Source organism: Myxine glutinosa, chromosome 11 (assembly GCF_964187855.1).
Source record: "Myxine glutinosa chromosome 11, kmMyxGlut1.1, whole genome shotgun sequence".
Lineage (NCBI taxonomy): Eukaryota > Metazoa > Chordata > Myxini > Myxiniformes > Myxinidae > Myxine > Myxine glutinosa.
Genome location: NC_136271.1, coordinates 124,147,781 through 124,162,813, shown reverse-complemented (window position 1 = coordinate 124,162,813; position 15,033 = coordinate 124,147,781). Strand labels below are relative to the sequence as shown.

The 15,033-nt window shown below is 41.8% G+C and overlaps 1 protein-coding gene across 1 annotated transcript in view; it reads right to left on the bottom strand.

The window, feature by feature from the left end:
* Positions 1 to 15,033, bottom strand: part of LOC137436891 (ATP-dependent RNA helicase TDRD9) — a 504,026-nt gene that overhangs the window by 348,581 nt on the left and 140,412 nt on the right. The window contains 2 exon segments of the mRNA XM_078787098.1: positions 6,048 to 6,103; positions 14,018 to 14,118. Coding sequence (XP_078643224.1) covers positions 6,048 to 6,103; positions 14,018 to 14,118 — 157 coding nt within the window.

Genomic DNA, 15,033 nt, shown 5'->3' with positions numbered 1-15,033 from the left:
CCCATTACTTTGAGTGAAATACGATCGAGTTAAAAATAGTCAGAATTTGAGCAAATCTATTTCATTCGTTTGTTAATATGCCTCATCTATTGACAAATCTGCAATTATAATTTTTTTTGAGGTTGAAATGACCGCGGGAGATCGCATTATCGTGAGCACGTTCTGGAAGGACAATCGGTGTGTTTTCTTCTTCTTTCAACAATAAAGACTTATAGCTTCGCGACCGTACATCCAATCATCTTGAAAGTTTGCACACTTGTTCCGCATGATGAAAGCTACATTGCATTAAAAACTCAAGTCGATCCATGCAGTGGTTCAAGAGTTACAAGCTTTTTAAAATTTAACTTCCATTATTTATTGCGGCCAAACCATGTGACTTATCAAAACGTCTCAAGTAACATTGAAACATACCCCCATGAGGAACATTTGTGTAACGTTTCCACTCGATATCTCCACAAATTATGAAGGTGATGCCATTTCTAGTTTGAGCTTTAAAACGTCATAACTCTGAAACCATGTGTCGGATGACGTCGTGCTCACTGACTTTTTTGTTCGTCATGGGGTATGCGAATACGCATGCCAAGTTTGGGCTCGATCCGTTCAGCCGTTGCGGAGAAAAAGGGGGTGTTTGTGTTTTTTCACGAAAAACATGATGGCGGCCGAACCATGTGACGTATGACTTCGAACATTTTTGCATTCTGAGTTTTTTTTAACTAAGCATCTGGGGAAAAAATCTCATTTTCGGGGGAGAAAAATTGTGTTTGACGAATTCTAACCTCTTAACGTTAGCATTTTTGATATACTCAATACACATGTTTTTTGTTCCCATTGCAGAGTTCTTTAGAATGAGCCATTCCTCAAATTTTTCCATTGAGCCGTTTCGGAGATACAGAGGGGCAAAGTTGAAGGTGTTTTAAAAGATGGCGCCTGTAGTGAAATCGTATTCGTACTGAACCCGGGGGTGATGCTCGCTGCTCGTTGACACCGCTAGGGGCGTGACTATAAGACCCGCTGCTGCGGACGGTGCTCCGAGATTTCTCCTGTGACACGTTACATCTGGTAGACTCGCTAACGGTACGCCAGCATAGAATATCCAGCTTGCTTGCATTGAATGTTACTAGGGCATGCCCGTACTATATATATGCCCGTACTATATATCTATCTAAAATTATATCCCCCCCCCCCCCTCTATTTACATGAAATGGTTTGGTTCATTCGCAACGCCAAAGCGAACGGCGAACGGCTTGCGAGTACAGTGACAATCCCCCCCCTCTATTTACATGAATGGTTTGGTCCATTCGCAACGACCACAGAACCCCCCCCTCATGCAATGGTTTGGTCCAAAGCGAACGGCTTCCGGAGTTTGGTAAAGCAATCGCCATCGCGTGCACAAACGCGCAGGAAAGCGAATGAATCGCAAATTCGTTTTTATTAGTGATACGAATTGAATTGGGAGAAATTGGGAGATGAATGAATTGGGAGAAATAATGCGCATAAGAAATCGAATTACGTACCGTAATGGCGGTCAGCTCGTAACGCGCTCAGCTCCGCTCGTCTCACATCGGCCACGCCTACGCAACAAAGCGTTCTGTGATTGGATGCCGGAAAGCGTGCTGCCGGACAGTCGTCACTGTCCGGAAGTTCGCAAATCGCAGTTAGGATGAATCGTTTTAATTTAATCGCAGTTTGAATTCGTTTTAAAACATAGTTTAACGGCAACATAGTTTTCCAACGTGAAATAAATGAATACGCTGTCAAATGTGCCGTCCGAGGCAGAGTCTGATCGCCACGTTCGGCACACGTGATAGCTCGCTGCTCTCTGATTGGTTGAAGCGTTTTTTGGACATATCTCGGTAAGTAATTGTCCGATTAATATGAAACCTTGAAAAGGCACATCCTCGGGTCCCCAGCAATATACCTGGCAAGTTTCAAGTATATCGGACCCGTGGTTGTCGAGAAACAGCGGTCACAGACACACAGACACACAGACACACAGACACACAGACACACAGACAGACACACAGAGATTGCTGGAATTATAGATAGATGAATGGTCCCATGTGATGTCACATCGTATACTTATTGTATTTCCTTCATTACAGGATGATGTTATGATCTAAATGGAATTAAACCACCAGTTGGACTAAAGTTGTGTGGACCTGATTGGTTTTCCACAACACTTAATTCCATTTATATCTACCGACATGGCTGGCAACAAGACACGCTGGCGGTTGCCGTATTCTGCGCCGACCCGCAAGCCCCGGATGGTGGCTTGCAACTGAAGCACTGGCTCAGAACATTGGAGAATCATTTCGACGAGCCTGAGACCGCGCCGACGGCTGCCGCGAAGCTAGCAACACTTTTTTTTTTTTTTTTTTTTTTTTTTTTTTTTTTTTTTTTTTTTTTTTTTTTTTTTTTTTTTTTTTTTTTTTTTTTTTTTTTTTTTTTTTTTTTTTTTTTTTTTTTTTTGTTTTGTTTTGTTTTGTTTTGTATACAATATCGAGGCTCGTGAAAGAGCGAACATTAATCACACAGAAAGACAAACCGACACATAAAACATAGGGAGCGGTAGACAAGATGGGGAGAGAGGGGGAAGGACACAAACACAACATTTGAGAGCAGGGACCGAGAGACATGGAGACATCGAGAGATCTGAGAGAGAGAGAGGGCGAGGGCTTTGGGGGGGGGGGGGGGGGGGGGAGAATGTAGTGAAATCGTATTCGTACTGAACCCGGGGGTGATGCTCGCTGCTCGTTGACACCGCTAGGGGGCGTGACTATAAGACCCGCTGCTGCGGACGGTGCTCCGAGATTTCTCCTGTGACACGTTACATCTGGTGGACTCGCTAACGGTACGCCAGCATAGAATATCCAGCTTGCTTGCATTGAATGTTATGAATGGTCCCATGTGATGTCACATCGTATACTTATTGTATTTCCTTCATTACAGGATGATGTTATGATCTAAATGGAATTAAACCACCAGTTGGACTAAAGTTGTGTGGACCTGATTGGTTTTCCACAACAGCGCCCATACCACGTGACCTATGACGTCATCATTAGCATTGAAAAATTCTACGAGCCTAGCCGATCATTTGATGAAAATTTCCTGTCAAAAAAAACCAGCGGTTGCAGAGCGTTTTGAAAAAACCAGTGGTTGCAGAGAAACTTAATTATGAAGTTTTCGGAGGTGCAAAATAGGGCGGAAGAATAATAATAATAAGAAAAACTCTAGCAGTAATAATAGGTTACTCTCCATTTATGGAGAGTAAACCTAATAAGAAAAACTCTCACAGTAATAATAGGTTTCTCTCCATTTCATGGAGAGTAAACCTAATTATACAAACTATAAAGGAAATATTTGTTAAGAATATTATGAATAGTAGAGAATTATCTAAATTAATTGATAAATATCTTATTCCCCCGGAATTGGAAAAAAATAATAATGCTGAAATTTCAACACCTCATGAATTACGTCAGGAAATGTTAGATAAAATTCCTTTATCCTTCTGGATGAAAAAAAGAAAAGTTTTCGAACCATGTTCTGGAAAAGGAGGATTTCTTATAGATATCATATCTCGGTTTATGATTGGTCTTACAATACCAGATGAAAAAGAAAGATATCGTGTTATTGTAGAAGAGTGTTTATATTTTAGTGATATCAATCCTACAAATATCTTTATTTGTAAATTATTAGTTGATCCTAGAAATCAATATAAATTAAATTATAATGAAGGTGATACACTTAAATTAGATATTAAGGAGAGATGGAAAATAGATGGTTTTGATTGTATTATTGGTAATCCTCCCTATGAAAATTGTAATGCATCTGGTGATAATAAGTTATATTTAGAATTTATTAAAAAATCAATTGGTATTCTCAATGATGATAAATACTTATTATTTATTGTCCCAATAAATTTAAAAAATTACATTACTAACCAACAAAAAAATCGATCTTATATTCAATATTTTATGAAAATAAATTACATTTCTTTCAATCCAGCAAATAAATTTTTCCCCAACATTGGATCCTGGTTTTGTTATTTTCTTTTAGAAAAAACCGTAGTCAAAAATTGTAAAACTACTATATCTTACATGCGTAAAAATCAAATTGAAGAATCCATAATTAATATTAATGAGGGGGATAATCTACCACTATGTCTCTCAAAATTAGATCTGAGTTTAATTAATAAGGTCTCGAATTTAATTATTAACGGTAAACAAGGATTTGATATTAAAAAGGCGATTTATTTAAAGAATGAGAAAAGAGTTTTCCAACGTGTTAGAAAAACTCATATTAAGAGAGGTGATGTTAAGGAGAAAAAAGATGATCTGTATAAATATCCATTAATTGATAAACTTAATAAAGGACACCCGTTTCCAGGTCTTTGTTTCCAGGTCCAGACTAACAACTACAAGATGATTGATTATGGATTACCAAAAGTTATAATGTCGGCTGGTGGATATCTAATACCTACTCTTGATAAGATGGGTATATATAATTTAAGTGATAATATGGTGTATTTGGTGATAGAAAATGATGAAGAATATACTGGGTTATGTCTTTTAATTAATTCAGATTTGATTAAATACTTGAATAAAGTTTTCTTGACTGATGGTATTAATGGTAGAGATAAAGTTATTAAAAATATGAGAGGGATAGATTTAACAAAAATTAAAACAGAAAATGACATTTATCAAGTATATGAAATCACAAAAAATGAAATTAAATTAATAAGAAAAACTATCTAGATTAAGAGGTTTTTTTTTTTCACTCAAGCTAATGTCTAAATTCAAAAGATTTGATAGTCCCCGTATATATTTAAAAAAAAAAAAAAAAAGGTGGGTCTTGTTTGAGTGGTTAATGAATAAGGATAAGTGTCAATAGCAGAAGAAGGATCATAGGTCTATAAGGCCAGAAGGATCATAGGTCCATAAGGGGTAGCAGTAATGGGAACAAATATTCGTAGGATCATTGTTTGAGTGGTCTAATGAACAACATTGTGGATAGGTACTATAGCTAGTATGTCAAAAGGCCAAAAGGTTCGTAAGGGGGAGAGAGGGAACAAATATTTGTAGGGTCATTGTTTGAGTGGTCTAATGAACAACATTGAGAATAAGAGTATGTCAAAAGGCTAAAAGGTTCATAAAGAACAGGGTGGGAGAAATAGAGGTGTTTAGGGAAATGAGGGTGAGAGAAAAATTAACATGTAAGTCAATGGGAAAATGAGGGTGCTCCAGGAACAACATTATTATCCTACTATGGTGGCATGGTGGATTGGATGTTGGATGTTGGATTGCATGCAGGTAATCTGCCTGCCCTGCCTGGTGTTATTACAAGTGATGCCAGTCATCCAGCAGATTGAGGAAGCTTTGTAAAGGGAGCTAAAATATTATCTATGGAAAGCCCGTGCTGGCAAACATGGCAAGATTCAACAATAAATGTGTGATGTGCAGAGGAGAGGGAATGGGACGGGTTCAAACAATTGCATAGAACAGGTGAGGATGGGCGTGGCTAGCATATGTGCAAATCCCAATTGTTCATTTATCAACATTCGATCTGTAATACAGAGTGCCGTTGTTATTTTCCAATTCAAGGTCAGTTTGGGTATTTGGGAAGCCACAGCAGTTTCTTTCACGTGCTACTAATAAAATATTGGAACAAAAACTTGAGCTGGTGTTGGTCTTTATCACCCCTCACCAGTCAACGAGGCCAAATGGACTGCAATACCACTTCTTTAATGGCTCTGATTATTCCCACCTTTTTGTGGTGCTGGGAAAGGATTATGGCCCAAGTCTTTCAAAAACCGGCTGGCCAGGCCTGACATTCAATGGAAGGTAATTGTCACAAGAATTTGTAATTTGTTAAGGAGAAAGGGAATTATTTGCTGACTTGTTACGAAGAATTATTGGATCATTAACATCTCCCCAACTAATGCTAACAAACAGGACATCCAGTTTTACATCAATCGACGAAAAGCAAAAAAAACAGTAAAAGACGATTTCTTATGTTAAGGTAAAAACTGTAATCATCAAATAGTTTACCTGGAAGAAAAACAAGAACACTGCCATACTCCTTCTGACTTTCATGTGCATACTTGCTGGAAAGACAAAAAAACAAAAAAACAATCGTTTAACCCGAAACCTCAGCCAGGCTTTGCAGTTTACGTTTTGTATCCCACTAATAGGTCGGATCTGGATTTGACAAAACCTAATTTGGCTTGTTCTTGTCGCTTACTCAACTCATCCACCAAGTTTTGTCACAACTCGCCCATAACGTTTTGAAATATCATGTTATATATTGCATTTTCGCCCGATCTCAATGGTGAAGAATCACTTAAAAATTAAACAATTATAGCATCGGGATCCGGACTCGGATCTTCACCAGAATTGAATCCATTCGTTCTTGGCACATACCCAACCTGTCCACCAACTTTCGTCCGAATCCATCCATAACTGCAATATCTTGCTATGTATTGGCTTCAGCCCAATTCCTCAACGGTGACGAAACACTAAAAAAAATTTTTTATCTGATCCGGATTCGAATCTTCACAAAAATCGATTTAATTCTTCCTTGTCACAATTCCAACCTCTCCACCAAACTTCGGCTGAATCCCACCACAACTTTTTGAGATATCCTCTTCACAAAAGGACAAAGAAGACATTTTGTTGAGCACAATACTTGCAAAATCCACACACACCAGAAAAAAAATTACCATGGAGACATCAAATAGCCTATTTCATAAAGATTAAAATTGACGATCTTAATCAGATGAAAATTGATGATTTTAGAAGTTTGACCTCGAGATGACCTTTGATATTTTGACCTTAAAATAGTTGCTTTCCAAATTCAGTGATGCACTATTGTTACGTGCTCCTCTCCAAACCCCGGCCACGGTGTACCTACGAGCACCGAAAGGAGTCACGGCAGAAAGATGTGCTATTATGTGTGCCAATGACCAATGGTGAAACCACACCAATCAATTGTTACAAAAACCAAGTGTTGTATTAAAACCACACAATAATAACAAGTAACGCACGTACAAGAAAACCTCACTTGCACAGCAAACACCATATAATTTCTATGATGGTACCACCAATTTCCTGAATCAATAACTCACGGTATTCCCACGTGAGCAATCGGTAACATCCCCCAAAGTCACTGTGTCACGATACCAGGCCAAAGTCGATCCCCTTGGCTCTCGCGATCACAAGAAAAGGTCGTACTGAGACCTGAACCCAGAACGGCTAACAGTCGACGCTGCAGACGAGCCGCTTGGTGAGGTGTCGGGCCGACGTCGGTCCGGTAAAAGTTCACCCAAAAGGCGACTGGGAATTCAACACCTTTGGTTCACCAGATAAGCCAATGACGCTGACATGAACGATTAGTGGCTCCCAAGCTGAGAACCGCGACTTCCCAAGCGAAATCGACGACACACACGAGAACCAGGCAAATGGCTGGTGTGAGGTGAAATGGTGGATGGGCCAGTAATGGAGGCGTACCTGCTCTCCAGCGATGATTCACTTTCGGAACCAAAAGCAAAACCCGTCACGCAGGTTTATTTGCCACAGCAATAACGACACTGTCACAGGAATCCCTTTCCCGGGGAAACCAATATTCGCTCGTGACCAACATCCACCAGCGTCCACTCGACACCTCAAAGCAAATAGGCCTTCCTTTCCCGATCTCACTCGATCCGCTCCCGCTTCCTCTTCTTCTTCCGGTTCCTCCCTCACAATCTCGTTTTCCTTCTGAGACATTATTTTTACCTTTGAAGACAGTTATCTCCATTTCACACTCGAACTGTAACAATAATAGTACATGAAACTAAAAATGCTTGAAGTGGATGACAACCACAAAGACGGAAGTGACAAATCCGTAACACTATGCAATTGCTCAATTGCCCGTTAAGAGGATGGAAATCGACGATTTTTGCAGACAAAAATTAATGATTTTAGAAGTTTGACCTTGAGTTTTTTTTTTTTTTGTATACAAGATTGAGGCTCGTGGAAGAGCTGACATTAATCACAAAAAGACAAACTGACAAGATAAAACAAGATAAAGGGAGCGGGAGACAAGATGGGGAGAGAGGGAAGCACACAAGTACAACATTTGAGAGCAGGGACATTGGGAGATCTGTGGAAAGGAGACGGCTGAGGGTGTGAGGGAGGGGTACACGGTATAAAGCAAATGAACACTACTAGGAATTTCAGGAAAGAAGTTGGAGATTGAAAGTGTTGGATTTGGGGTGTTTTAATGGGTGTAGAAAAGATCAAGGCTTTGGGTGGGGAAAGAAAAGCGATGGTGGTGAACAGCTGATTTAAAGACCTGGAGGGAGGAGTGGGATTGAAGAGAGTGAGGGAGTTTGTTCCAGAGGCAGGAGAAAAGAGGAATGAAAGAGTGAAGGTGAGCAAAGTCTTGATTTTGGCAGTTTAACCACAAGAGGGTTGCAGGCAGAACTTCTTTTTTTCTTTTTTTGCATACAGGATCGAGGCTCGTGAAAGAGCTAACATTTATCACACAAAAAAAAATCAGACACACAAAACATAATAAGGGCAGCGGGGGACAAGATGGGGAGAGAAGGGGAAGCACAAACACAACATTTGGGAGCAGGGACATCAGGAGATCTGTGAGATGGAGAGGGCTTGGGGGTCTCACTTGGGTTTTGGATCTTGTGCGACCTGCAGGAATATTTGGGGGACAGAGCACAGACAGAGATGTGGGAGCTAGGCCGGAGAGGAGTCGGTAGAAGACAGAAAGACCACCAACCTGCCTGCGGTGAGTGAGTGAAAGGCCCTCGGAGTTAGCTTTATTGCGGGAGATTCCAATGATTCTGAAAGCATTGGTTTCAACAGCGTGAAGCAGAGCTAGGTGTAAGGAAGGAGCACCAGCACAGAGGGGAGAACAGTATTCCATTGAGCTGCGGATGAAAGCCTTGTATGTGGTGAGGAGCTCAGGTGTGCCAAGGAAAGACATTGCACGACGGATGATGCCCAGTCGCGACTGGCTTTGGAGGCCAACTTGGAAATGTGGTTTTGCCAGGAAAGATCATGGCAGACAGTGAGACCCAAAAGATTGAGTGACAGAACTTATTGGAGAGGATTGTTCAGAAAGTAGATGGGAGGGTTTTCCAGACAATCTTTTCGGAGACACATTGTCAGAGTGTGAGATTTGTCAGGATTGAAAGACATGTTCCACTTGTTTGACCAGTCTGTGATTTTGTCCAGGTCTGCAGAAAGTTAGGAGGCTGCAGACTGCCGATCTGAGGGATGAGGTATGGAGCGGCAGAGAGTGGAGTCATCAGCAAAGAAATAGAGAGGATTTTCAAGAGAGTCAGAGAGATCATTGATGAAGACCAGAAAAAGCACAGGGCCCAGAACACTGCCTTGGGGAACTCCAGCCTGAACAGGAAGTGGAGATTAGAGAAATCCATTCAGGGCCACATGTTCACTACGACCAGAGAGGGAGTCCGCAAGCCATGCGTGGAGATTTCCATGGATACCACAGGAGAGTTTGGAGAACAGAGCTGGGTGCCAGACCGTATCGAAGGCACGTGAAATGTCAAGGGAGCCAGCTCTGATTTCCTGTTTGGCATTAAGGACCCCCATCCCTTGTTGAAACAGCAGGAGAACGACCTGGTCTGAATCCAAATTGATGATCCGAGATCAAGCCATTGGAGAAGAGGAAGGAGTTGATGTCAGAAGTGATGATCGATTCCATGACCTTGCTGATAAATTGGGAGCAAGCTGATTGGTCTGTAGTTGCAAGGATCTATTTTTGCACCTTTTTTGTGTAAAGCTGTAATGTTGGCTGATTTCCAAGCTAATGGCAGATGGCTTTGAGCAAAAGAGAGGGTGAAGAGAACAGGGAGAGGCGGGTGAGATAGAGCGGCAGAGCAGAATTTTAGGACCCGTGGGCTGATGCCGTCTGGTCCGGTTGCAGAATCAGAGTCGAGGTTTGAGAAAAACTTCTCCACCTTGTCAGGAGAGAAAGACACAGAGTCCAGGAGCAGCTGGGTTCGACTAGGAAAGGTGGGTACAGAGAGAGATGGGTTCGGGACACAAGATTTTGAAGCAAACACAGAGTTGAGGCATTCGGATTTTTCACATGCGGCGTCAGCTGTGTAGCCGTTTGAGGTAAGGGAGGGGATGGAAGGGTTGGAGGCCTATTCGCTCTTACACCTCGGCCAATTTCGAATGTCCATGGCCAATTGATAAGCGTACCCTGGCACCATGCCTCGCCAGGGTAGTCATCAAATTGAAATTTAATAACGACCATTAAGCTCCCATAAAACGAATATCCTCAATATAAGTTTAAAGCAAACGCAGCTATTTCCACACAACAATCGATAACGGCCCGATTGACTGAATTAGACCCAATTTATTTGATGGTGTATTATTAAAAATGGAAAGGGGGAAGGAACAAGGAAGGCACTCATTGCAATATTATTTTCAGGGTCGTACAATAAATGACAAACACTCCGGGAATTCGTACAGACAGAAAGCTCTTATTCAACCAACTTGGTGTCAGGCACACCACATGAGAAAAAGACAAGACACGGAATACTTGATCGCAACCCGTTCGGGCAACACGAGTCCAATGGGGTGTGTCCATCCAAGCGGCAAGAGGAAGGCAGGTCAACAGGAGAGCTGGCTCAATACATATGGGCAGCAGTTTGGGGCAGGAGAAAAACTGCTGGTGTGATGTTGGGAGGTGCTGGCTTCACCTTGACGTTCAAGCTCAACTGTAAACGTGCCTCTCCAGCCCAACACCTAAACAGACTGACTGTACGTTCGCCCTTTTTTTACCTTGGCTGACATCCCACATCATGACGTCACCAAGCCCTGGTACCACGCACTCGTTGGCCGTTCATGCCACTTATGCCAAAGCCAAAACATACCTATGCCAAAGCCCAGCCTCTAAACTTCTCAGTCCCACCGGAATGTTCGAGGCTTGATGAGAGAGTGCCTGAACTTGCTCCCCAGGTAACCCGCAAGGCCGCCATTTCACAAAAGGACATAAAAGACAGATTTTCAAGGGATAAAACATGAAAAAGGGGTTTGGGGAAAAAAGGAATTGGGCACAAACATTGGAAGGGGAGATGACGCTTTCTGTACGATTATTAACGCATATTACGATTACACATCATTTTATCTCACTCTTGTGCTAAAAAAAAGAACTACGGGAAATGACTTCCATACATTCTGAGCCCCTAGAGCTGTGGTTCTTAACCTGGGTTTGACCGAAACCCAGGGGTTCAGTGAGCCAGTCTCAGGGGTTCGGCGGAGGTCCTCCGAAACGCATTGCAGTTTTTTTTTTCTTTTTTTGTTTTTTAGTTTTGTATCAAATTTGAATCTATGTGTAATTACACTTATTATTAATATTATTATTATTTTGTGATGTATGTTTAGAAAGAATGAAAATGTTATTTGTAATTGCATTCCCATCTCATTCATGGTTTCTCTGGTCTGTGTTTAAGATAAGTTGTTTCACACTGACTGCAGTAAGTTGAATCAATGAGCAACTTGCTAATTATTCTGTTGATGGTGCTTACTTGCTTACTTACTTGCTGGATTTTGGACTTTGCAGGTGTTTGGAAATTCCAGTGAATCGCCTCGATTAGCTTGCCGTGTGCCGTGCGTCATTGGTCGAGCCTTACTTTGGAGTTACTGATTAATTGAAAAGTAATTTGGAAATGTTTGTGGATATGCAGGGCGGGTTCAGTTATATTAAAGTCAAAAGTGGATGGTGATTATAAAATATGATTGAATTACTCAGAAAATTAGGTGGAGGTGATATAACTCCTTTGGTCGCAATTCAAAACTAACAATTCGCAGTTTTCAATGTAATATTATAATGGGATTTGAGGTGACAGAGTTGAGTAGATAATAAATCCCGTCACTGTAACTATAAGTTATGTTTTCTTCGTTAAAATTTCTCACTTTTCAGAGGGGTACTGATTATAATGAAAAGCATGTTCCTTTTTTAATTTTTGTCATATAATTATTTGCCCGAACTCAATTAAGATCAGTTCGTTTCCTTCTTTTTTTTTTTTTTGCAGTATGTCGAGCAAAAAAAGGAAGTTGTCGGAGGATTACGTGCAGTACGGGTTCACATGTTTGACGGAACTGGACGGAAGTCAGAGTCCTCAATGAATGCTTTGCAATGTCAAGTTGAGCAACTGCAGCCTAGCACGAGCAAAACTACGGGAACACTTCAAAAAACTGCACGGCGACGGGTAGTACAAAGCCGCAACGCTGGATGAATTCAAGTTGAAGAGAGTCCGATTTGACACAAGTGCCACCTTGCCCACTCTCGGCTTCGTTCCAATTGACAAACCGATCCTCATTGCATCATATGAAGTTGCGTACCTGATCGCAAAGCAGGGCAAACCGCACACCATTGGCGAGACACTCATAAAACCGGCCGCCTTGAAGATGGCCAACATCATGCTGGGAAAAGCTGCTGAAAACAAGTCGTCTCTCGTTCCACTCTCAAATGACACCATCAGATGCAGAATCGACGACATGAGCGACGACATCCTCGCCCAAGTAGTTGCAGATTTAGTCGCGAGCCTGACAAAATTCAGCCTTCAACTCGACGAGACCACAGACGTTTCGAATTTGAGCCAGCTCATCTTATTTGTGCGTTGTCAAAGGAGACGAGATCAAGGAAGACTTTCTGTTCTGAAAGCCTCACAACGACGACGATGGCAGCTGACATGAAGAAGCTTGTGGACGACTTCTTCAGAGGGAAAGGCCTCTCGTGGAACATGGTGTCTGCAGTTTGCTCGGATGGAGCTCCAGCCATGCTGGGATGCAACTCCGGTCTTGGAGCGCTGGTGAAGGCTGATGCACCACACATCGTCACGCACTGCGTCCTGCACAGACACGTGCTGGCATCAAAAACCCTGCCTCCAAAACTGGCCAATGTTCTGAAAATCGTCGTTGAAACTGTGAATTACGTGCGAAGCCGTGCTCTGAATCATCGCATCTTCAAAGAGCTGTGCAATGAAATCGGCTCTGAATTTGAAGTCCTTCTCTACCACTCTAACGTTCGATGGTTATCACGAGGGAAGGTAGTGAGCCGTGTTTTTGCCTTGCGTGTAGAATTAGCCCTGTTTTTGCGAGAACACCAGCATTGCCATGCAACGCACTTCCAAGAGTCAGAGTTCATCCTCGCCTTGGCGTACTTGGCTGACATCTTTGACGCACTCAATCATCTCAATTGCCAGATGCAGGGCGGTGGAGTGAATGTCATCGAATCTGAAGAAAAGCTGAGCGCTTTCCGAAAGAAGTTACCGTTGTGGAGGCGGCGAACAGAGAACGACAACTTCGCGAACATTTCACTACTGTACGAGTGCATGAGCGGGATCGAAGATGAGTCTGAAGTTGGAGGCACTGCTGTACCGGGGGAGCTGAAGCAACCGATTGCCACGAACTTGGATGAGCTGGGAAAGTCATTCGACGGCTACTTCCCCGACCAAGAGCAATACTCAGCATGGGTGCGGCAGCCGTTTACTTTTGACGTTGCAACGGCAGATGTCAATGACCAATACCTCGATGACCTCATCGAACTTCAGCCGAGCCAGACTCAACAACAACTCCTCGGCACATCAACGCTCTCAACGTTTTGGTGCCGTCAAATGGAAGGATATCCTCACATTGCTAAAATTGCCCTTGAGATCCTCACGCCGTTCGTTACAACGTATCTCTGCGAGCATGTGTTTTCGAAACTGGTGGACATTAAAACAAAGAAAAGGAGCAGGCTTGCATGCGAAAATGATTTGAGGGTGGCCCTTGCCAAAACAAAACCACGCATTTCCCAGATCGCCTCCCGAAAAGAAGAACAGAAAACGCGTTAAGATGCAATTCTTCTTAATTTTTTGTGTCAAATTTGAGGGGTTCCGCGAGTGTTCGGTGGGTTTTGTTAGGGTTCGGCGCCTTTAAAAAGGTTAACACCCACTGCCCTAGAGGTCAATTCCGAAACACTATAAAATTCAATCCATACTTACTCCTGCTTCTTCTCCAAGTAGTCAAAGTAAGACAATAACTTGTTCAAAAGCATATAGCCAGCAGGACTGATTCCCGCTTCATCGATTTCCAGATCCACTTCCTGCAATAGAGCAAATGCACAACAGAAACGCATTTCCATAAACCAGAGAACAGGCTGGGTCAAACCAAATCCAAGTAGTCAAGTTGCAAAGTAAACTAGAAACAGCAATCAGGGATTGCAGACCCTCGCCAGGACGTGTTTTCAGTGGTTTTAAAGGCTTTTGTGTTAAAACAAATATGGCAGCCGAACCACGTGACCGATGACGTCATCATTATGTTTTTCTCCACCAATTTATCCCGAGATGATGCTCAAGAAATTTTATCTTGATCGGATGAAGTTTTGTACTTGTCAAATTATGACATCATCATTAAAATATGGTATTCCACTTGGAGAGCTCTATACAATGATCCATTTATCTTTTTTTTCTTCTATGCAGCACTTTCGGAGATATAGAGGTGCAAATTTTTTCAGTTTTTCCAAGATGGAACCCAGACCACGTGACATATGACGTCATGATTATCATTTAAAAAAAGCACTGCACATGAGTAGACACTTCTATGGTGAAAATGTTGTGTCAAAGGACAAGCAGTTGCAGAGAAAATGAATTTTAAAAGGGAATAAACACACGAAAGCCATTGTCATGGAAAAATAATAATAACTACAAAAATACAAAACTGGCTTATCTTTGTTTGATAATTGTCCACCCCCCTGAGTTAATACTTGGTGGAAGGACCTTTGACAGCTATTACAGCTGTGAGTCTGAGATATTTTTATTTATTTGTTTTAACGACCAACAAGGTCTCTACCAACTTAACACAACTTGATTGGGAAATATTTGCCCATTCTGCTGCACAAAACTGTTCAGGTTCAAGTTGTGTAAGGAATGTTTTTTATACACAAGAAGGTATAAATAAATAAATGAATGACATGTTTATCTAACCATTTAGAATATATATATATATATATATAAATATA